Source organism: Chelonoidis abingdonii, chromosome 4 (genome assembly GCF_003597395.2).
Source record: "Chelonoidis abingdonii isolate Lonesome George chromosome 4, CheloAbing_2.0, whole genome shotgun sequence".
Lineage (NCBI taxonomy): Eukaryota > Metazoa > Chordata > Testudines > Testudinidae > Chelonoidis > Chelonoidis abingdonii.
Window position 1 is genome coordinate 1,112,933 of NC_133772.1, and position 22,285 is coordinate 1,135,217.

The window sequence follows — 22,285 nt, forward strand, 5'->3', positions numbered from 1 at the left end:
GGGGATGGGGGTTCAGGGAGTTTGGGGCATGGGGCGGCTCTGGGATTCAGGGAGAGGAAGATCTGGGGGGCAGGGGATGGGGGTTCAGGGAGTTTGGGGCCCAAGGTGATTCTGGGATTTAGGGGGGCATGTCACTCACTGGTGAATTTCTCCCTCTTGCGGCAGCGGGCCCATAGCAGTGCCCCGCCCACCAGGCCGAGCACAGCGACTCCCCCCACGGTGCCCCCCACGGCCAGCCACAGCCGGGAGTCCTGGGGCTGGGGCTCGCCACCTGGGGACAGAGAGGAGAGAGCTGGGTTAATGGGGGAGGGGCATCCCCGCACCCCCACTGGCCCCCGAGTCACCCCAGAGCGGCCACCACCCAGATCCTCCCCAAGAATCCCCCTCCACTCAGCCCCACACCCTGACACCCCCTCCCACCATCCTGGAGACCCCGCTTCTGCCTCCATCCACCCCCGAGATCCCCCCCCACCTTGGCCAGAGCCCCAATGCATTGTGGGTGTGGGGGGGGACGTACATGTGGCACAGAAATCGTTTTTGGTGCGGTGGAGGCAGATGGTGCAGTCCATGCACTTGTCCAGGTCAGGGCTCCAGGACTGGCCCCCCGGGCAGGAGGGACCTGCCGGGGGAGGAAACAAGGGACCAGGGGAGGGAAGAATGAATAAACCCCAGGGAAAGAGGGGAGGGAGGGAGGGAAAATGCCCGAGGGAAACGCGAATGAAGGTGAAAGGCCCACAAGGACCGAACAAACCACCAGAAAAGGAGGAATAATCCCGCCAGCCCCCCCGAGCAGGCGAAAGATGGGGTGGGGAGTAGAGAAGGAGAAAGGATGATTGGGGTGGGGGGAATGGAAGGAGAGAGGAGGGTGGAAGGGGAGCGAGGGAAGGAGAAAAGAGAGAAAACAAAGTTAAACTCTGTGGAAGGTAAAAACCTGTAACTTTGATGCCCCCCGACCCTCCCACCCCGGGCTCTGACCCCCCCATGATGAGGGGCCTATTTCCAGCTGGAGTACGTCAGGAGCAGATGGAGCCGGGGTCACATTTCACCCCAAAACCCAACCCCGTGCCAGGTTAACAGGGCAGGGGCTGCGTGTCGGGAGTGAGGGGCACCGGCAGAGCTGGGGGGGGCAGGGCTGGGCTGGCAGGGGCTGCGTGTCGGGAGTGAGGGGCACCGGCAACTGAGACTGCTTTTCTCCCGGCAAAAAAAAAAAAAAAAAAAAAAACACCCAGATCCCTCTCAAGATTAAGACGACGCGCACGGGCTCCATCGTAGCCCCCTCTCTGGGTCGACCGCAGCGGGCTCACAATGTCTGTGACGCAGAGGCCGGGCGAGCCATGGCTCCGGACCAAAGTCACTGTGGTTTAGGTGAGCCTGCACTGGGGGGCCGAAGGGCAGGGGGAACGGCTGGTAGGAGCTAGTGCAGGGGCCGCTGTGGCATGGGGAACAGTGGGCGGACAGGGCACCGGCTGCAGCAGTGGGTGGGGGCTGCAGGGGGCAAGCATGGGGGCAGGGCTGGAGGGGGGGCGTTGTTATGGAAGTAGGTGGGGGCTGGCAGCGGGCACCGTGGCATGGGAGCAAGGCTGGCACGTGCACCATTCCAGGCGGCTGACACGTTTTGACCGCCAGACGGAACCACCATCCGACAGAACCCTCGAGCCTCCGTGTGGGCAAATCATCGTTCACATGAGGAACAAAGGCTTTGAATTTTGACTCGACATCGCACTGCTCAAAGTCTCACCCACCCCTCTGGCCTTCCACACACTCAAAATCCCGGTGAGATCCCGCCAGACTCCCGGTCTCTCAACTGGCTTCCCGGGAGCAGATGGGGCTGGCAGAGCGGGCGGAGCTGGAGCCAGGACCTGGGTTCTCTCCCGACTCTGCGAGAGGAGTGGGCTGGTGGTCTAACAGCGGTGCTGGAGCCGGGTCTCTCTGGGTCTCCCCCCAAGCTCTGGAGGGGAGTGGGGCTGGTGTTTAGAGCGCGGGCTGGAGCCAGGACTCCTGGGTTCTCTCCCGCTCTGAGGGAGTGGGGTCTGGTGGTTAGAGCATGGGGCGGGAAGCCAGGACTTCTGGTCTATCCCTGGCTCCGGAGAACGGGTCCTGACTCCTCTGAGGTGGCTGTCCCAGCCCGTCTGATCCTCCCCTCAGCGTGAGATGCCGCATCCTGACCTGGCCCGGCAGCCGGCTGGGAGAACGTGTCTACCAAGGCAAAGGGGAGCTGCGGTGCAGTGGGGAAGGAAGCCTGGAGGTCACTGAGGAGTGGGCTGCACTGTGCCCCTGACTGGCTCCCCCAGCCGGATCTCACAGGGACGAGTGGGATGAGAGGAGAGGAGAAATCCGGGCAATCATCACCGGCTGGAAGACTGGAGCTCCGGCAGCCATGCACGCTGCTTGCAGGCCGAGGTGTGATACAGGTCGGCGCCACTCCGGGGGCGAACGCACGGGTGGCAGAGGGCACAAGCCAGAGCAGCCGTTCCCCAGCCACAGGGGCACAGGAACACACATCACAGAGTAAGTGCCCGTCCTCCTCAGAGGGGCAGCAGGGGACACATCACAGAGCAAGGGCCCATCCCGGGCAGCAGGGGCAGCATGGACACAACCACAGAGCAGGGCCCGTCCCGCAGGGACACACCATCACACACACACACAGCAGAGGCCCATCCCGCCAGCAGGACAGCAGACACACACAGAGCAGGGTCCACCCCGCCAGCAGGCAGCAGGACACCACACAAAGCAGGGCCCCATCCCCGCCTATCAGGGTGCAAGCAGGTGGACACAGACACACAGAGACAGGCTGTCCCCACCAGCATGGGCAGCAGGACACACACACACAATCACAGGGCCCATCCCCGCCAGCAGGCAGGCAGACACACACACAGTGAAGGACCCGCCCCCTGCCAGCAGGGGGCAGCAGGAAACCACCACACACACACACAACACACATATAACACACACACACACAAGAAGGCCCGTCCCCCACCACAGGGGCAGCAGACCTGTGACAGTGGTTCTGGCAGGACCCAACCTGAGGTCCAAATTCAGACCAATTGGCTCAAACAGGGCAGTCACAGCCCCAGGGACAGGCTGGGGTTTCTCACCTTCTAAAGCAAACCAAACCAGCCAGAACAAAAAAAGGACTTCGTTCACCCCACTGCTAAATCACAATCACACAAGCATATTTCCTTAGACACTCCACTCCCAGTAATCCCACCATCCCCCACGTCCTGGGATAATGGTTATGAAAACCAACACCCCAGCCAAAAAAAAAGGTTCTCTCGATCCCAAAGGACCAAGCCCCAGACCCAGGTCAATAGTTTAATAGAGAATATTAAAATAAGAGATACACAAGAGTTTGGCAATTGTCAGTCATTAGGTCTCGGGGCAACATACAGAGTATGGGGACACTGGTATTGTTATGGTAGCATATACACATCATGATTCTACCCACAAATCACGCTGGCGCCAGTCCTTTAGAATCAAAAAATCTTAATAGTTTATTCATAAAGGAAAAAAGTAGAGACGAGAGCTAGAATGTTAACGGAATCAATATCCAAACAGTGGGCGAATAGTCTAGTTCAGCATTGTAGCATGATGGAGTTAAACTGCAGGTCAAATCCAGTCTCTGGAGAACACCCCCTCTGGACGTCATTCAGTCCTTGTTCAATCTTCATTGTAGAAAGTCCCTCCAGAGGTAGGAAGCAGGACTGAAGAAAAATGGAGAGAGCGTAGCCTTATATAGCTTTTCAGGTATAAGGACACATCTATGTTCTTACTCTGGAAAATTCAGCAAAATGAAGTCTGCAGTCACATGGCCAGTCCCTGCACACCCCTGCTAGTCACAAGCGTATCCCGCCTCCTCTCAAGCAATTTGTGTTACTGATGGTCCTATGGGCCATCAAGCAGGCTAAGCAGAGCTAAACACCAACTTCGACTGGGTGTCACCCAGAACTGCATGCACCAATTTGCAATACAGACAGTATAGAGCCATACTCAAACTCAACTACAAAATGATACAGAACACACAGACAGATAACGCATACCCCAGCAACCCAGTAACCTGGCTTAGACACTTATCTGACCTTTACCATAGGATTTGGCACTACAAGGACTCGTGCCAACCCATGTTCTATATGGTCCCCAGTTATATCCATACCGTACAAGGTCACACACAGAGCAAGCCCCATCCCCTGCCAGCAGGGGGCAGCATGACACAGCACACACACCACACACACACACACACACACACACACACCCCCAGCCGAGGACAGCAAGGAGGACAACACACCCCTGATGGGGGTGAGGTCTGTTAACCCCTACACTCCCCAGACCCCTGTTGGCTTGCAGAGCCGCCCACACTTCGCCCAGTGAGAAGCTGCAAAATTTCACTCACACATGTTTCTGTGCCTCATCGGAGACGAGGGTCAATGACGCAACTAGAATTGGGTAGACCCCCACTCCTTCCCTCCCCCCAGTCCACCCCACCCCTGCAAAGCCAGCCCCCCACTCCCCCTCCATTCATCGTCCTTCGTCACTGCTGCCGCCAGCGCCTCGTCATCACATGCCGATGGACCTTGTTTCATTACACTCCTCTCACGTCGTGCCAAGCCAACTGCTTCCTCTCCCTCCTCCTTTCCTCACCAGCCTACCCTTCATATCGCTTTTTTTTTACATTCATCGCTCCATCCCTCCTTCCTTCTCTCTTCCCGCTTACGCTCCCCCTCTGTCCGGATTCAATCCTTTCACTCAGCCGCTGGGATTGCGTGATATCCATTCAGTTCATTCATCTCCAGCAGGCCCCCACACGGGGCCTGATCCTTCATCCATTCATTTCCTGAGTCCTTCCTACGTGCGCCTCCTTCCTTCTCCTCGCTCCTGCCTGGATCCTCCGCTTGCTCCTTGTGTTCATATCACTGTCTTCCTTCTCTGATCCCATTCGTTCTCTTCCTCGTCTCTAACGTTCCTCATGCCTGAGTCATTTGTTCTATTCATGATTCCCTTGGCCATTCATGTACGCTCTCTGTTCTCATTCCCTCCTCCGTCCCTTCACTCCGCCCCCCCACCACCCCAGGATTCAACCCTTTGAGTGATGAGTAGGACTGTCTGTGTGGGAACGGGAAAGCAGGGGATCTTAGGTGAGGGACAGGTGCTTAGCCTGTAACCCGAGCCCGGCAGGGGAGGGGGGAGCACCTGGGGGATAGGAGGAAGGGACAAGGATTCGGCCGCGGTGAGGTAAGGGCAGGAAGATTGGTTTGGGCTGTGGGCGCAGGAATTCAGGTACCTAGCTGGGATCCAAAGCACCCTGAACCCCCAGAAGACTGGATGGAGGAGTCCTGACTGGCCTGCAAAACTGCTGTAACCTGTGTTCCTGTTGTCCAATAAACTGCTCTGTTTACTGGCTGGATAAAAGTTTACTGTGGGTCAGGAAAGAGGGTGCAGGGCTGAACCCCCAGACCCATGAACAAACTGGTGGCACAGGTGGATATCTGCACCCCGGGACGGCGCTTCCTGCAGTACAGTGGAATGGGAGCAGTAAAACGAGTCCAGGGGTGATTAATCCCTGGAGTTGTGCCCAGTGAGAAGGACTTTGCATAACAGGGTGCCCGGGAGATTGCTAAGAGCGGTTCCCAGGGCGGAGGAGTCTGGCAGCTCGACCCCTGGCAGAGAGTGCCGTGGACCTCAAAGGGCTGGTGCACATAGGGGTCCCCGCGGAAACCGTGGGAGCGGCGTCACACCCCGCGGCCTGTGAGTGCGCCAGCAGAAGATGTGACGCCAAGAGCGCAAGTGTTACCTGCTGGAGCTGTGCAGAGCAGAGGGGGCTGCGCACAGGGAGCTGACCAAGGACCAGCTGATTGCCCAGCTGGAGGAGAGAGACCGGAACCCTGTCCTGAGGGAAGCAGCCTGGCAGATGCAGGTCAGTCACCAGGTGTCTGTACCTCCCCCAGGGAGTGGGTCCACCGGCGGATGAGGGCTTCCAACCCCCCTCCTACCTGGAGGAAGGGGGAGGAGCCAGCGAATACGAGGGACCGTGACCACCCCCGGCAGCCAGGGGATCCTGCCAGCGAAAGCTCCCCACCAGCAGGGATCCTCCCGGACGCTCAACATCCCGCGGGGCTGGAATAAGAACGGGAGCTGAGGATGGGCAGTGAAGCATCGAGTTAAAGAGGAAAGAAGCTGAGAGGAGAAGAGAAGAAACAGGCTAAACATCGCGCGGGAGGAGAGGAGAAACCAGCGTAATCGATGAGCTGGAGCTGGCCGGCTGAGGAGCCGTGAGGCCCCCGGCTGCGGTGAGTGAGGGGCGGACCCAAGCCTACACCGAACTTTGATAAGCGCTTGTGCCCCGGCGTAAGGAGGGGGAGGACATAGATACCTTCCTGACGGCCTTGAGAAATGCCTGCCGAGCTGCACGGGGTTAGGCCCTGCCAGACAGGATCGCAGTTCTCACCCCCTACTGGACTCCACGGCCGTGAGGTGTACAGCGACTGAAAGGGGCTGGAGGCGGGGACTACAACTGTTCAAACAGGCCCTGCTCCGCGAGTTTGGGTCTGACTCCTGAGATGTACCGGAAAAGGTTCCGGAGTCAGGGTAAAACCGTGAGGTCACATACCTACACTGGTCAACCGGGCGCAGGGTATCCGCAAGTGGACAGCTGGGGCCCAAACTAAGAGGGACCTGCTTGACCTGTCATACTGGGCACCTGTACGAGCAGTGCCGTCGACCTGGAGGCTGTGGTGAGGGACCAGAGCCGGGAGAACCCGATGAGCACGGGCGCGCCACTGGCCAACATTTGTGGACAGTCGGGCAGGGGGATGGCAGGAGGGTCTCGAAGGAGCAGAGCCTGCTCTCAACGCGAGAGGAGTCATCATGGGACCTCCCAGCGGGGCCTCTATGGATAACCCCCCCAAAGGGAACATCCGAGTGTCAGGCCCTGCCGAGCCCCTCAAGGGGTGACCACGAGACAGGCGGTGCTATCAATGTGGCCAACGAGGCACAACCATACAGGCCCAGTGCCCACAAGCTCAGGGACAGACCAAGCAGACCCAACCCGCAGAGTGGACTGGGTAAAACCAATCGGAAGATGGGCTACATTTCCCGGGAAAGGGGAGCGGGAAACATTACCACCTGTTGAAGGAAGTGAGATGGAGCCCCCAGGTCAGCTCTCGTGGCGGGCTGGAAGCTCGAGCTCCGGTTCTTGTTTTACGTGACGTGGGCGTGGGAGCTGCCCCTCCGGAAGAGTGCCTTTTCCCTGAGGAGCATGGGAGAGGTCACTGCGGACTGGGACACAGCGCAGAGGGTTGATACTTGCCCGGCCCGAAGTGAGTGGCTCAGATCGGAGTGCCCGACACCTACTCTTGACCCTGATGGCATGGGCAGGACCCCATTCAAAGGTGCCCATGGCGAGTAGTACATCTGAAGTGGGAGGCCAAGGAGGGGCCCCAAGGAGTGGGGGTACACCCACATTTGCCCACAGACGTGTTAATGGGGAGGGGACCTTGAGGACTGGCCTAGTGCACTCAAGTGCCCTGGTCGTGACTCGTAGTCAGAGTCGCAAGCACTTGCCACCCCGAACAACGGGGAAGGTACTCGGCCCGAGGTGCAGGACTCCTAACTTGGGGGTGGGGAGTGCCCAGGGCACGGCTCAGCAGAGGCTGGCGGCCTCAGACCCAGCCAGCAGAGAGAGGCTGGTCCCTCCCTTGTCCCAGGCTGCTGAAGTTTCCAGGCGGAGTATAGCAGAAATCCCCCTGGCGGAAGCCCAGGGACCGGCCTGACCTTTAGTGCGGAACAGACCCTGAGGGTAGAGTTTGCAAGGACGAGTTCTGTGGAACGAAGGGGATTCTGTACCGAGAATGGGCTCCCCAGGGGAAGGAGCAGTCATGGGATCAGGAGGCAGCTGGATTTCCCCAGAAGTTTCGCCACAAGTCTGCCTGTACCTGGCCCATTGACATCCCTCTCGCAGGGACACAGGGAATCCGGCGCAACCAAGCAGAAGCTTGTAGCTTCCGGGAGCAAAACTACCGCGGTCATCGAGAAGGAATGCCTGGCCATGGTGTGGCCCTTAAGAGCTAGAGCCAGTATGCTCTTTCGGCGACACTTTCACCGTGTACACCGACCACTTCTCCCCCTGACTTGCTGCACCGATGAAAGCAGCCCAACGCCCAAGCTCCTTGAGGTGGAGGCCTGTCCTGCAGGACTATGACATGGACGTGGTCCATTAAGGGAAAGTCCCCCTGTTGATTAAAAAGCGACGCGGGGTTTGGGGTCCCGGAAAAATAGGGGGGAAGGGGGGGGGGGGGGGGCCCCCTTTTTAGAACATTCCCCAGGTCACTGGCAGAGTGACCCCGCTCAGTTCGTTCCGAGGGGAGAGAGGATGTATGGAGTAGGGCTGTCTTGTGGGGATGGAGGCAGGGGAGTCTCTGTAGGTGAGGGACAGGTGTTCCAAGCCTGTAACCGAGCCCAGCAGGGAAGGGGGCAGCACCTGGCGGAGGGAGAAGGGAACAAAGGACCGTCCGGTGAGGAGGGGCAGTGTCAGTTTGGTTTGGGGCTGTGATGGCGGATTGGTGATCCTAGCTGGATCCAAGCCTGAACCCCGAAGGACTGGATGGAGTCCTGACTTGTGCCTGCAAGCTCTGCCTGTAACCTGTGTTCTGTTGTCCAATTAAACCTTTGTTTTATGGCTGGAATAAAGTCACATGTGGGGTCCGAAGAGGAGCAGGACTGGAACCCACGACTCCGTAACCTAGGAGTGTGTCCCCTTCTCCCTCCCAGGCCATCGGGGGACCCTTCGTGTGCAGCGAAACCAGCTGGATAACAGGTGAACGCTCCCAGACCGATGGACCCTCCGAGGGACGGCCCGCAGACAGGGGGAGGGCGGCGAGACCACCCTGCTCTCAGGAGTGTGGACACAACCAGGATTGATATAGTAATACAAAACACCACCAGCCAGATGGCGGTGAAGACCTTCCGAAAGCAGGAGGGGCCTGCTTAGAGGTGGACTTAACCGGATCTAGAGGGGCCCTGGCAGGGCTGGGCTGGCCAGGGGCTGCGGGTCGGAGAGTGAGGGGCACCGGCAGGCTGGGGGGGGACAGGGCTGGGCTGGCAGGGGCTGCGGGTCGGGAGTGAGGGGCACCGGAGAGCTGGGGGGCAGGGCTTGGCTAGCAGGGGCTGCGGGTTGGGAGTGAGGGGCACCGGCAGAGGCTGGAGGGGGGACAGGGCTGGGCTGCGGGGGCTGCGGGTCGGAGTTGAGGGGCACCGGCAGGGCTGGGCTGGCGGGGGCTGCGGGTCGGGAGTGAGGGGCACCGCAGAGCTGGGGGGGCAGCGGGGCTGGCTAGGAGGGGTTGCAGTCGGGAGTGAGGGCACCGCAGGAGTGGGGGCGGTGGCCGGCTGGGCTGGCGGGGCTGCGGTCGGAGTGAGGGCACTGGCAGAGCTGGTGGGCAGGGCTGGGCTGGCAGGGCTGGCTGCGGTCGGGAGTGAGGGCACCGGCAGAGTGCTGGGGGGGGTGGAGTCTGCCGGGGCTGCGGGTCGGGAGTAGGGGCACTGCAGAGCTGGAGTGGTGGAGGCTGGCAGGGGTGCGGGTCAGAGTGAGGGGCAGCGGCAGAGCGTGGGGCGCAGGGCTGGGCTAGCAGGGGCTGCAGTGGGAGTTGAGGGCACCGCAGAGCTGGTGGCGGGGGCTGGGCTGGCGGGAGGCTGCGCGGTCGGCGAAGTGAGGGCACGGCAGCAGTGCGGGGCGCAGTGGCTGGGCTGGCGGGGCTGCGGGTCGGAGTGGGGCCACGAGGCAGAGCAGGGGGGCAGGGCTGGTGCTCGAGGGGCTGCAGGTTTGGGTGAGGGGCACCGGCAGGGCTGGCGGGGGCTGCGGGCCCCATCGCTCTCTCCCAAGGTTGCCATCGTGGCATGGTTCCACGAGAAGTGCGATGGCACTGGCCTAGGATGTTCACAGAGCGTCCCGGCTCATGGAGCTGGTCAGGAAGAAGGTCCCGGATCTGGATTCGAGTGATCTTCCCCCGCCGCCCAACGCACTCACCCCAGCCAAGGCCCGGGCACCTTTCCCCGAGAAGGCTGCCCCCCTCTGCCTGTGCTTAGGAAACCCAGGCGTCAGCCTGTGACAGCCGGGCCCCGGCGCCTCACGGCGCTTTTGCTGTGAAATATAAAGCCGTTGGATGTTTGCACGTGTTGCCTCCTGTCCTGACTTAAAGTGTCTCCATCCCCTTCCCGAGCTGGGCAGAGAACCCAGGCAGTCCATGCGCTTCTCGCCCCCCTGCTCTGACCACCAGCCCCCATTCCCCTCCCAGTGCAGGAGAAGCCAGAGTCCCTGGCTCCCAGCCCCCCTGCTCTGACCCACCGCCCCCACTCCCCTACCCAGAGCCCGGAGAGAACCCAGGAGTCCTGGGCTCCCGCCCCCCCTGCTCTGACCACAGCTCCCACCCCCTCCCTCAGCCCAGAGAACCACAGGGTCCGGGGCTCCCAGCCCCCGCCCCGGCTCCGCCCCTCTCCTTGCCAGGACCGGATCTGCGGGCCAATCTCTTCCGCCGCCAGGAAAGTTGGAGTTTGGGGCGTTGAGTCACCGGCTCAGACCCTGCTCGGCCAAGAGCAGCGGGACCCGGGAGCCAGCGATTGGACTCGGGGGGACCTCGCCATGGTGGCTGGTGCGCTGGGGCGCCTGGGGCGAGCCGCCGCAGGTGAGGAGGTCCTGCCGCCCTGGGGGGTTGTCTGCGGAGGCGCTGCGGGCTGAGCGGAGGTCCCGTGGGCTGCACAGGCTGGGCGCTGCTTGCCCAGGCTTGGGATGTATGTGGCTGCTTTCTAGCGGTTGTGGGGCTGGTCAGAGCTGGACTGTTCGGTTGGGAGCTGGCATGGGGGCGGTTCGCTTGTATTACGTGTGTGTGTCGGCTGCTGGGGGGGTGTCTGGTTCCCGGGGAGGGAGCGCCGCCGTTGTGTGGGGCTTGGTTCCGCGGGGTGGGGGGTGCGGTTGCTTGCGGGGGTGTCTGGTTCCCGGGAGGGTATGGGGGTGTTTGTGGCTGGCTCGAGGGTTGTTACTGGTTCCTGGGGGTTTGGTGCTGGCTGGGGGGGCTGTTTCTCGGGGGGCGGCTGCGCTAGGGGTGTTTCTGGCTCCGTGGGCGGGTGTCTGGGGGGCTGTTTTGTTCCAGGGGGGTTGGCGGGGTGTGCGTACTGTGGGCTGGTGGGGCGGGGGGCTGGTTTCGCGGTTGTCTGGGTGCGGGGGTGGGGCGTGGTTTGATGTTGCGGTGTCGGGGGGTTAAGGCCCCCCGTTCCTTTCCAATGAATGACCATTTAGCACGCCCCTCGCCGCCTCCCCCATTGGCTGCGGGTGGGGGCGCTGGGGGGCGGGCGAACTGGGGGTTAGGGAACAGAAGGTTGCGGCCCCGTCCTCAAAAATCTCCCTTTCGAGGAGGCGGGCCTAGAGGAGCGGGCGGCCGGTACCCCCCACTCTCTGCAGCCCCCCACGTGCGCGGCAGGGGCGGTGCGTTGATTCATTCATGGATTATGCCGGCGGGGAGGGGAGGGAAGGTGAGTCACCGGGCTCGTGACGTGAACGTCACAGCGGGGCGGGCTAAGTGAGCAATTCTGGATTGTCGGGGGCAGCTGCCCCAGCCCTTCCCCCAACGCGGCCCCCCGAAACATTCTGCCCGCTTCCACCCCCCATCCCCAAGGCCGCCAGAGACCCCCAGGATCCGCTGCCCACCCCCCTAAATTCCCTGCCCCAAATCCCCCAGACCGCCCTTGCACCCCAAGATCGGATCCCCCATGTTCTACAAAACTCTGAGCCCCCCAGCTCTTGAGCCTCCTCCTCAGTGTCTGCCCCTGGAACCCGATTTCTTCTCCCCCCCCTCCCCTCCCAATGTGATCCTGCCAGGAAAGACCCCCGCAGCTCTGCGTGCCCTGTCCTTCCCTGCACGCAGCCCCTGCCAGCCCCGCCCTGCCCCCCCAGCTCTGCCGTGCCCCTCACTCCCACACGCAGCCCCTGCTAGCCCAGGCCCGGCCCCCCCCAGATCTGCCGGTGCCCCTCACTCCCAACCCACAGCCCCTGCCACGCCCAGCCCGTGCCACCCCCAGCTCTTGCCGGTGCCCCCTCCACTCCACGAACACGCAGCCACCTGCCTCAGCCAGCCCTGCCCCCCCCAGCTCTGCCGGTGCCCCTCACTCCCGACACGCATCCCTGCTAGCCCAGCCGGCCCCCCCAGATCTTGCGGTGCCCCTCACTCCCAACCCCACAAGCCCCTGCCAGCCCAGCCCTGCCCCCCCCAGCTCGGGGGTGGGGACATGGGGTGGCCGGGGGGCAGAGGGTATTGGGGGAACGTCCTACCTTGTCTTTCAACTTCAGATACACTTGCCAGGGCCACTGCTTCTCCTCCGCCTGCTCCCCACGGAAAACCCGCCCAATGGATGGGCTGCGCCCCACGCCCCGCACCCCACAGCCGAGACCTTCATCTGGAGACACAGAGGCAGGGGCTGAGGCGGGGCTGGAGGGATCCCCCTCCCCTCCCAGAGCTGGGGGGAGAACCCAGGAGACCTGGCTCCCAGCCCCCCTGCTCTGACCCACCAGCCCCTACTCCCCTCCCGGAGCCGGGCAGAGAACCCAGGATTCCTGGCTCCCAGCCTCCCCCTCCCCCTGCTCTACCCCATTCCCCTGCCAGAGCCCCCTCCACTCACCCAAGCTCTGCAGCAGCTGGGTGAGGGCCCCCAGGTCACGGTAGCTCTGCAGGTAGAAGGATCTTTGGGTTCCCGGCTTCTTCGTGGCAATTCGCTCCATCTGCTCCTTATGGGCACCGCCGACCCCCAGAGCGAAGATATCTGGGGTGGGTGGGGTGGACGGGGTCACTAGGGAGTGTCCTTGAGGGGCAAGGCCCCGTGCCCCATGCCCCAACCCCCTGAGCCAGCCAGTCCCTGCCATGGGGGCGGATGGGAGCTGGCACCCCCTAGTGGGGACAGGCCCCTGCCCCATTCCCTGGTACCATGTCCACTTACCCAGGTTCTGGTCCGGGTCGGGGACAGCTGTCTGGATTTGTGCTGAGACCCCGGCTGGGTCCAGCCCCACATTGTGTCTCTCTGGTGGGGCAGGAAGAAGGAAACTGAGCTAAGATGCCCCACAATGGGGTGTGTGGGGGGCTGGGCTAGGGTCCTATCCCTGTGCACTGCCCTTGGGGTGCTGGGGGTACCAGGGAGAGTGGGGGGGCTGGTGGGGAGCTGAGGGCATGTGGGTCCCTGGGGGTCCTAGGGCGAGGAGGTTTGGGGGATCCCCAGAGGCAGGAAGGTATAAGGGGCGTGTTAAGCCCAATTGTCTGCCCTGGGGGGTATTTGCCCCATGGGTGGGGGTCTGTCTCACCACTTGTGATCAGAACCACGATGTGTTTCCTGGCGCCGGTTCTGGGCGGCTCCGTCTGGATCAGGGACAGAACCTGCCTCAACGCTGCCCCCATGTTGGTGCCTCGCTGAATGACGCTGTCTGGGGGTAGGACACGATACCCCCATCACCACAACACCGCAATACACGACAACCCTGTCACCCCAGCAATCCAGTAATAACCCTCCAGCAACATAACATACAACAACCCTGTCACCACAAAACACAACCCAACAACAGAATGAAACAACTCTCCTCCACAACACTGTACAACAGCACAGTGACAACGCCATCACCACCCAGCAACACAACAACAACCCTGTCACCAGGACTAAACTGTTACCCTAACAACACAACACAACACAATGACAACCCCATCACCACAGCACAACACAACAACCCTCTCATACAGCACTACACAGCAACACCACTACCCCATCATCCCAGCACAACAACCGCACCAAGCCAACAATACCTGTCACCCCAACACAACAGTCCCGTCAACATAATACTGCACCACAGTGACAACTCTGTCACTACACAACAGCCCTGGCACCACAACACCATATCACAACACACAGTGATAGCTCTTTAAACAGAACACAACACACAATGACAATACCATTGTCGCAATACAACATCCCTGTCGCCACAGGAAAATAACACAACCCAACATGCAATAACACAATGACAACACTGTCAACCTAAAACAACACACAAGGATGGTCCTGTCACCCCAACAGCCCAAAGACAATCCTGTCACCACAACACGATGACAAAACACAAGTTGCCACACCATCACAACCCTAACAACACAACAAAACACAACACACATCAACACCCATGACTCCAGCACAATAACCCCATTACTACAGCATAACTAACCAACACACAACAACCTCATCACCAAGACATGAAAAGATGCAACAACACAATGACAACTCCACCACCAAAATGACACAACACAACACACAACAACCAATGCCGGCAACCCAGCGAGCATGCGAGAAACGACATTAGTATGGGTGGTGGGAGAGTGGACGGGGCACTAGGGAGTGTCCTTGAGGGCAGGCCCCGTGCCCCATACCCCACACCCACCTTCCTCGGAGAGCAGTATACTTCTGAGCATCCAATCAACCGTGGCGCAGCTACAACCAGGAGTTAGGTCAGCAAATAGCTATGCACAGTTAGCGCCGTGCTCATAGAAGAGACTGACCACGGGAGCTGCACCCCAATATGCCATTAGGGACAGGGCCATACCCGTGCCCACCCATTACCACTGAGAATGAAAGTGTAACAGCTATTTTGGTGTCACATCAGAGAGTTGGTGATCATGTACCACTCACCGCACAGGTTATATATACCGGTACGAGGTGGAGCAGCTGTTCTCTCTGGATTTCTGCTAACCTTCAAATAGAAGTTCGGCCCTGGGTCCAGCCCGGCACATTTGTTCCCTTGTTGGGCTAAACAAGGAAACTGAAGCTAAGATGCCCCACAATAGGGTGTGTGTGAGGCGGGCTGGGCTAGGTCCTCACCTTGTGGCACTGCCCTCCGGGTGCTGGGGGTGACCAGGGAGATTGTGGTCTGGGCCTGGGTCTGGTGAGCTCGTACGAAAACAGTGTGTCCCGATGAGAGATCTCTTACGAGCGAGGAGGTAAGAAGGGCATCGCCCAGATGGTGTCCAGAAAGGAATAATGCGGGGACGGAAGTTATAAGGTACCCAATTGTCGCCGGGGGGAATTTGCCCAAATGGGTTGGGAGGAGAAGCTGTCCATCACCGACTGGAGAATAAGATAAGCGAAGGTTTAGACCTGTCGCACATGTTGGGGCTCCGAGAGTCTGGATACAAGGGACACGAAACACTAAACCTGCCTCAACCTGCCAACCATGTTAGGATGACCACTTCGCTGACTGACGCGTCTGGGGTAGACACGATACCCCCTCACCACAACACCTCAATACACGACAACCCTCGACTCACTCCACAACCAGTAATAACCTCCGCAAATAACATACAAAACCCCGTCACACAAGAACACAACCAAACAACAGAATGAAACAACTTCTCCTCCAAAACTGTACACCACAGCACAGTGAAACGCAGCCACCACCCAGCAACACAACAACAACCCCTGTCCCAGACTAAACTGTTACCGCTACCAACAGCAACACAACACAACTACAACCCACACCACAGCAGGTCAACACAAGCAACCCTCTCGGATACAGCAACGACACAGCAACACTCACTTCCCCCACAAAAATGCCTCAGCACAACACCGCAGCCTAACACAATCTCCCACCTGTCACCCCAACAAACAGCATCCCAATCCAAACATAACACTCCGACACTCCACAGTGACAACTCTGTACTACAAAACCCCCTCGGCCCCACACACACCAACAACTACAAACATCAAGCAGTGATCAGCTCTAATTTCAACACACAGATACAGGAGACAGAACAAACTGACAAATACCATTGCGCCATACAACATCCCTGTCGCCACACGAAAATAGTCTCAACCCCACACCAAGGCAATACACTAACATGACATACACTGTCACACCAGGCTCAAACAAACACAAGATGGTCCTGTCACCGAATCCGCGAGAGCGAGAGCAATAGTCACCAAAACACGAGGGAGCATATAATAACAAAATGGCCCACACATTGCGCCCATCACACCTCACACAAGACACATACCAAATACCACACACCACACAACACCCTATGAGCTCCAGACTACATATACGACGCCATTATATGACACGCCATTAGACTACTACCACACACAAGAGCGCCTCATCACAAGAATGACACAAGATGCAACAATCACAAGACAACTCCACCCCAAATGACACAACAAACACACAACAACCACCCCTTTTGCCACTCGATCTCCCCACGAAACACAAACACAACACAGCTACTAACCCCAAGGAACCTCTTCGCCACACACAGCAACTCAATTAACTATTGCAGACAGGCATACACCAAAACACTCAAGCGCATTAAACCAACAGCACGCTGAAAATACATAAAAGAACAACACACAAACGGTAGCCTCAGGACTAGGATCGGCCTACCAAACTCACATTGTGTTGAACTGTCCCAGGCATCTCAAATCTTCGCCATCAACATGTCTACATGAAGCTGACTCTATATATCACACCAGACGGAGGATTGATCGGTTTTGCTCTCCAACAATGCATCCACCGCGAACCACAATATCCTAACTGACTAAGTCGAGATCTGCGAGTGTGCATAGTGAAGGCAAAGGTTTATGAGAGCGGGAAGAGGAGGCGGGGCGGGCAGAGCCTCGGGTGCTAAGGAACGGCTCGCGAGGTAGCGGCAAGAGTGTGAGAGGGCAAACCCAGAGGAAGAGATGGATGGGCGGCAGGACCTGGCTAAGCAGGCGAGAGCTGCCACGGTCAGGAGTAGAACGAGACAGACGTAGACAAGACTGGGGGGTGAGGGAATCTAAGGGTCAAACTGGCAGGTGTTGCAGAGTCGAGGAGTGAAGGGCACCTGGCCAAGAGCTGCATGGGGGCATGAGCGGGTATGGCGGACAGGCAAAGGCTGCGCCGGTCGGAGTGAGGGCAGCACACAGCAGAGGCTGGGAGGGGGGCAGGGCTGGACTGGCAGGGCTGCGGGTCGGGAGTGAGGGCACCGGCCGAGCTGGGGGGGCAGGGCTGGGCTGCGCAGGGCTTTGCTAGAAGAGATAGAGTGAGAGAACACACAGACAGAGCTAGAGCCGGCAGGACGCTGGCAGGCAGGGCAGTCTGGGGTTAGCCCCGGAGACGCTGAACGGCAACCGGGCAGAGCTTGGTGGGGGCGAGCAGGGGCTGGGCACTGGCACAGGGGCGTCGCGGGTCGGGAGTCGAGGGCACCGTGCAGAGCTGAGGGGGGCAGGGCTGGGCCTAGGAGGGGACTGCGGGTCGGGAGTGAGGGGAACGCGCAGAGCTGCGGGGGCAGGGCAGGCTGGAAGGCAAGGGGGGAGCTGCCTCTGGAGTGCCACGGTGAGGCACCAGCAGAGCTGGGGGCTGCAGGGCTCGCTGGCAGGTGGGCTGCAGGTCTGGAGGAGGGGCACCTGGGCAGAGCTGTGGTGGGCAGGGCTGGGCGGTCAGGGGACTGAGCGAGTTCGGAGTGGAGCCTGGCAAACGTGCAGAGCTGGTGGTGTGCAGGCTGGCCTGAGGCACGGTGGTGCAGTGGCTGGAGTGAAGGGCACCAGTTCTAGAGCGAGGGGGGTCAGCCGAGGGGCTGGAGAGCAGGGACGAGCGAGTCGGAGAGTAGGCAGGCCCGGGCAGAGCGGAATGGGGGGAACATGGCGCTGGCTGGCATGATTGGACCAGAGGCTTGGCTAGGGTCTGGAGGAGTGAGGGGCACCAGAGAGACAGCATGACTGGCCATGGTAGGCTACACGGGCATTGGGCGGCAGGGGCGGCGTGCTCGAGCAGAGATGAGGGGGTTCCATCTTCCAGGGCAGAGCTGGCAGGAAGGGCAGTTATTCAAGTGGTGCTGAGACTGCTGGAGAGGTCATAAGAGAGGCGACGGTCTGGAGGAGAGAGGGATGCAACAGCAGAGCTGAGGAGGGCCTGATGGAGGCCGGATCATGGCAGGGTAGCTGCGGTCACGCAAGAGGGACAAACAGACAAGAGCAAAGCGGGGGGGACAGGGCTTGGCATCTGGCAGGGATCATGAGCGGGTGCGTGAGTGTAAGGGGCACTATGGGCATATTGGACAGAGCTTGAGGGGGCAACGAGGCTAGGAGGCTACGGAGGGCTGGTGTGGTCGGGTATAGATAGATAGGGGCCTACGGGCACGAAGCATGCAAAGTGGGAGGATACAGGGCAGGGCTGGACAGCGAAGAGCCTGGAGTTCATTGAGTTGATGTGTAGCAAGGCACAAGCAGGCAGGCCAGAGGAGAGGTGGAGGGAAAGGGCTGGACACTGCCACAGGCGCAGACTCGGGAAGCGAGGCGCGAAACCATGCAGAGTCGTGGGGGGCAGGGATCCGGTGCGGGCAAGAGAGAAGGGCTGTACGACAAAAGACGGAGTCACCGAGCGCATCTAGCCTGGTGGGGGAGCACGTGTCTGGCCTCACAGGAAAGAAACGTGCCACGAGGCTGCGTTCGTCGAGTGAGAAGGAGCAACCGCGAAAAGAAGCTGTGTGGAAGAGAGGTACAAGTGCGGCCTAGCGAGAGCAGCACGGCCGAGCGTCAAGAGTGTAAAGTGCACCGAGCAGAAGGGGGGGAGATCAAGGCAATTGACAGCGCTTGCAGGGAGGCTGGTGTCGAGAGTGAGTGGGACCCGGCAGAGCTACGCGGGGGGCTAGGGCTGGCTACGGGCTGCTGAGCCAGGAGCGGGACTGGTTGGAGTGCAGCACCAGCAGACGCTGGGGGGGGCCAGGGCTAGGCTGGCAGCCGGCGCTGCGGTCGGAGTGAGGGCACGGCAGACTGGGGGGGCAGAGGCTGGGCTGGCAGGGGCTGCGGGTCGGGAGTGAGGGCACCGGCAGAGCTGAGCGGGGGCCAGGCCTGGCGTGGAGGGGCAGCGGTTCGGGAGTTGAGGGCACCGGCAGAAGCTGCGGGGGGCAGGGCAGGGCTGACAGGCAGGTGGGGCTGCGGGTCTGAGGAGGGGCACCAGCAGAGCTGGGGGGGGGTGCAGGGCTGGGCATGGCCAGGAGCTGCGGTTTGGAGTGAGGGGCACCCGGCATGAGCTGGTGGGGCAGGCTGGGCTGGCAGGGGCTGCGGCTCGGAGATGAGGGGCACCGCAGAGCTGGGTGGGGGGCAGGGCTGGGCTGGCAGGCGGCTGCAGGTCTGGAGTGAGGGGCACCGAGCTAGAGCTGGTGAGGCGGGCAAGGGCTGGGCGGCAGGGCTGCAGGGTCCTGGAGTGGGGAAGGGGCACCCGGCAAGAGCTGGTGGGGGGCAGGGCTGGGCTGCAGGGGCGTGCTAAGTCGGTGAGTGAGGGCACCAGCAGTGGGGGGCGCTGGGGCTGGCAGGGCTCGTTCGGGTGAGGCCACGGAGGCTGCGGGGGAGTGCGGACTGGAGCGGGCGCTGGTCTGGAGGGCACCACAGAGCTGGGGGGGCAGGGCTGGGACCTGGCAGGGGCTGCTGTCGGGAGTGAGGGGGCACCGGGCAATGCTGGTGGGGGCAGGGCTGGGCTGGCAGAGGGGCGCGGCGTGGAGTGGAGGGGCACCGGCAAAGAAGGGGGGCCGGCCTGGCTAGGCAGGGGCTGCGGACGTGGCATCGGAGAGCTGCGGTGCGGGCAGGGAGGTGTGGCAGCAGGGCTGGATCTGAGTAGGACGCAAGGGGAGGGGACAGGTGGACTGGCAGGGGCTGAGTCTTGGAGCGAGGGCACCGGCACGAGCTGGTGGGGGCAGGGACTGGCTTGGCAGGCGCTGCAGTCTGGAGTGAGGGGCACCGGAGAGCTGGTGGGGGCAGGCTGAGGCTGGCAGGGGCTGACGGTTCGGAGTGAGGGGCCACCGGCAGAAGCTGGTGGGGGCAGGCTGGCTGGAGCCGGGCTGCAGTGTCTGGGATGAGGGGCACCGAGAGCTGTGGGGGGCAGGGCTGGGCTGGCAGGGCGCTGCGTAGTCGGGAGTGAGGGGCATCCGCAGCTGCGGGGGGCAGGGCTGGCGGGCTAGCATGGGGGCTGCGGTCATGGAGTGAGGGGACCAGCAGAGCTGGCTCCGCTCACTCGTCCATGACAGCGATGATAGAAGTTCCCAATTGTTTTCAATTCCAGGCCCGATGCGCCGCTGCTAGTGCAGGACAAAGTATATGTTGGTGCCTGGGAGTGGGGTTGGGTTAGACAAAGAAACAAGATTCTCCCCTCCGCCCCAGGGTCCCCAGCCCTCGCAACCCCTGGACATGGGGCCTTGGAGCCCCGGCGGGACGAGATTCGGCTAGAGGGGAAAAGGGTTTTGAGACTTGGGCAGTCAGGGCCAACCCGCTAATCTTTATGGGATTCCCTGCAGTCGCCTGACACCGTCTGTCATCCATGCGTCCGTACTCCGTGCCATCATCCATCCATCACCCTGTCATCCATGTTGTGTGTGTTGGTTGTGCGATTGGGGTGGATGTGTCATTGTGTTGTGCATCTTTTCATGTCTGGTGATGGTTTTGTTGTGTGTTGGTGAATGTTATGCTTTAGTTAATGGGGTTATCTGTGCTGGAGTCGGATGGGGTGGGGGCAGTTGTTGATGGGGGTTGTTGTTGTGTTGTGTGTTTGTTAGGTGGTGTATGGTGTGTGGGGCCAATGGGTTTGTCATCGTTGTTGGTACAGGGATTGTCTTTGGCTGTTGGGGGTTGGACCAGGACCATCCTTTGTGTGTTGTTTGTAGGTTTGACAGTGTTGTTCATATGTTTATGCATGGTTGGGTTGTGTTATTTTCTGTGGTACCTTACCAGGCTGTGTTATGGCGACGATGTCATTGTCATTGGTGTTGTGTTCTGTTTATAAGAGCTTCACTTGTGTTGTTGTGATATGGTGTGTGGTGCCAGGCTGTTTGTGTAGTGACAGAGTTGTCGACTGTTGTGCAGTATTATTGTTACGGACGTTGTGTGGGTGTGACAGGGTATTGGTTTGCTTGCTGCGGGTTGTTGTGCTGGATGTGAGTAGTGGTGTTGCTGTGTGTATTGCTGTATGAAGGTTGTTGGTTTGTGCTGTGGGATGGGGTTGTCATTGTTTTGTTGTGCTGTGAGGGTAACCGAGTTTATTCCTGTGACAGGGTGCTTGTTTTGTGTTTGCTGGGGGTGGTTGATGGCGTGTCATCGTGTGCTGTGTGTACAGTGTTGTGGAGTGAGAGTTTGTTTCATTCTGTTGTGATGTCGTTGTGTTTTTGTAGGGGTGACGTTGTAGTTGTATGTTAGTTGCTGGAGGAGTTATTAACCTGGATGTTGCTTGGGGGTGACAGGGTTTTGTCGTGTATTTGCGGTGTTGTGGGATGGGTGGTATCGCGTCCTACCCCCAGACAGCGTCATTCACGAGAGGCGACCAACATGGGGGAGCGTATTTGAGGCAGTTCTGTCTCTGATACCAGACGGGAGCTCGCCCAGAACTCGCGCCAGGAAACATGTGGTTCTGATCACAAGTGGGAGACAGACCCACCCATGGCAAGATACGCCCCGCAGGTCAGACAATTGGCTTAAACACGCCCTGTATACCTTCCTGCTCTTGGGGGATCCCCCCAAACCTCTCGTTCCCTTAGGACCCCAGGGATCCCACATGCCCTCAGTTCCCCACCAGGAGCCCCCCCACTGCGCCCTGTTACCCCCGCACCCCAAGGGCAGTGCACAGGGGAAGACCCAGCCCAGCCCCCAGCACCCCATGTGGGCATCTTAGCTACAGTTTCCTTCTTCCTGCCTCCACCAGAGAACACATTGTGGGGCTGTGACCCACCGGGGGTGGTCATCGAGCACAAATCAGACAGCTGTCCCGACCCGGACCAGTAACCTGTGTGTTAATTGTGACGATGTACCAGGGAATGGCAGGGGCCGGTCCGCCATGGGGGGTTGCCATGCTGCCATCCTCCCCTGCAGGGGACTGGCTGGACTCAGGGGGTTGGGGCATGGGGCACTGGCCCTTGCCCTCAGAGGACGACGATCCCTTGTGACCCGTCCACCCACCACCCCATGATATCTTCGCTCTGGGTCGCGGTGCCCATAAGGAGCAGATGAGCGAATTGCCATCGAAGAAGCCTGGGAACTCCAAAGATCCTTCTGACTGCAGAAGCTCCGTACCTAAGCGAGGGCCGTCACCAGCTGCTGCAGAGCTTGGTGAAGTGAGGGGGCTCTGCAGGCGGCGAATGGGGGTAGGAGCAGGGTACAGAAGGGCTGGAGCCAGGAATTCCTGGGTTCTCTGCCGCGCGGGACTGGATTGTAAGGGCTGGTGGGGTGGCGCGGGGTGGATGTTTGTCAGGGAGCAATCTCTCTCGGTGTG

General features: G+C 60.3%; 1 protein-coding gene and 1 pseudogene across 1 annotated transcript in view; both read right to left on the bottom strand.

Annotated features, from left to right (window-relative positions):
- The window catches only part of TNFRSF12A (TNF receptor superfamily member 12A), a 5,008-nt gene extending 4,391 nt beyond the window's left edge, over window positions 1-617 (bottom strand). The window contains exons 1-2 of the mRNA XM_075065971.1: window positions 518-617; window positions 140-271 (exon numbers count right to left, since the gene is read on the bottom strand). Coding sequence (XP_074922072.1) covers window positions 140-271; window positions 518-569 — 184 coding nt within the window. The 5' untranslated portion in view covers window positions 570-617. The remainder of the gene's footprint in view (window positions 1-139; window positions 272-517) is intronic.
- Window positions 618-10,549: 9,932 nt separating this feature from the next.
- Window positions 10,550-22,285, bottom strand: part of LOC116829424 (complement factor B-like) — an 18,038-nt pseudogene continuing 6,302 nt past the window's right edge.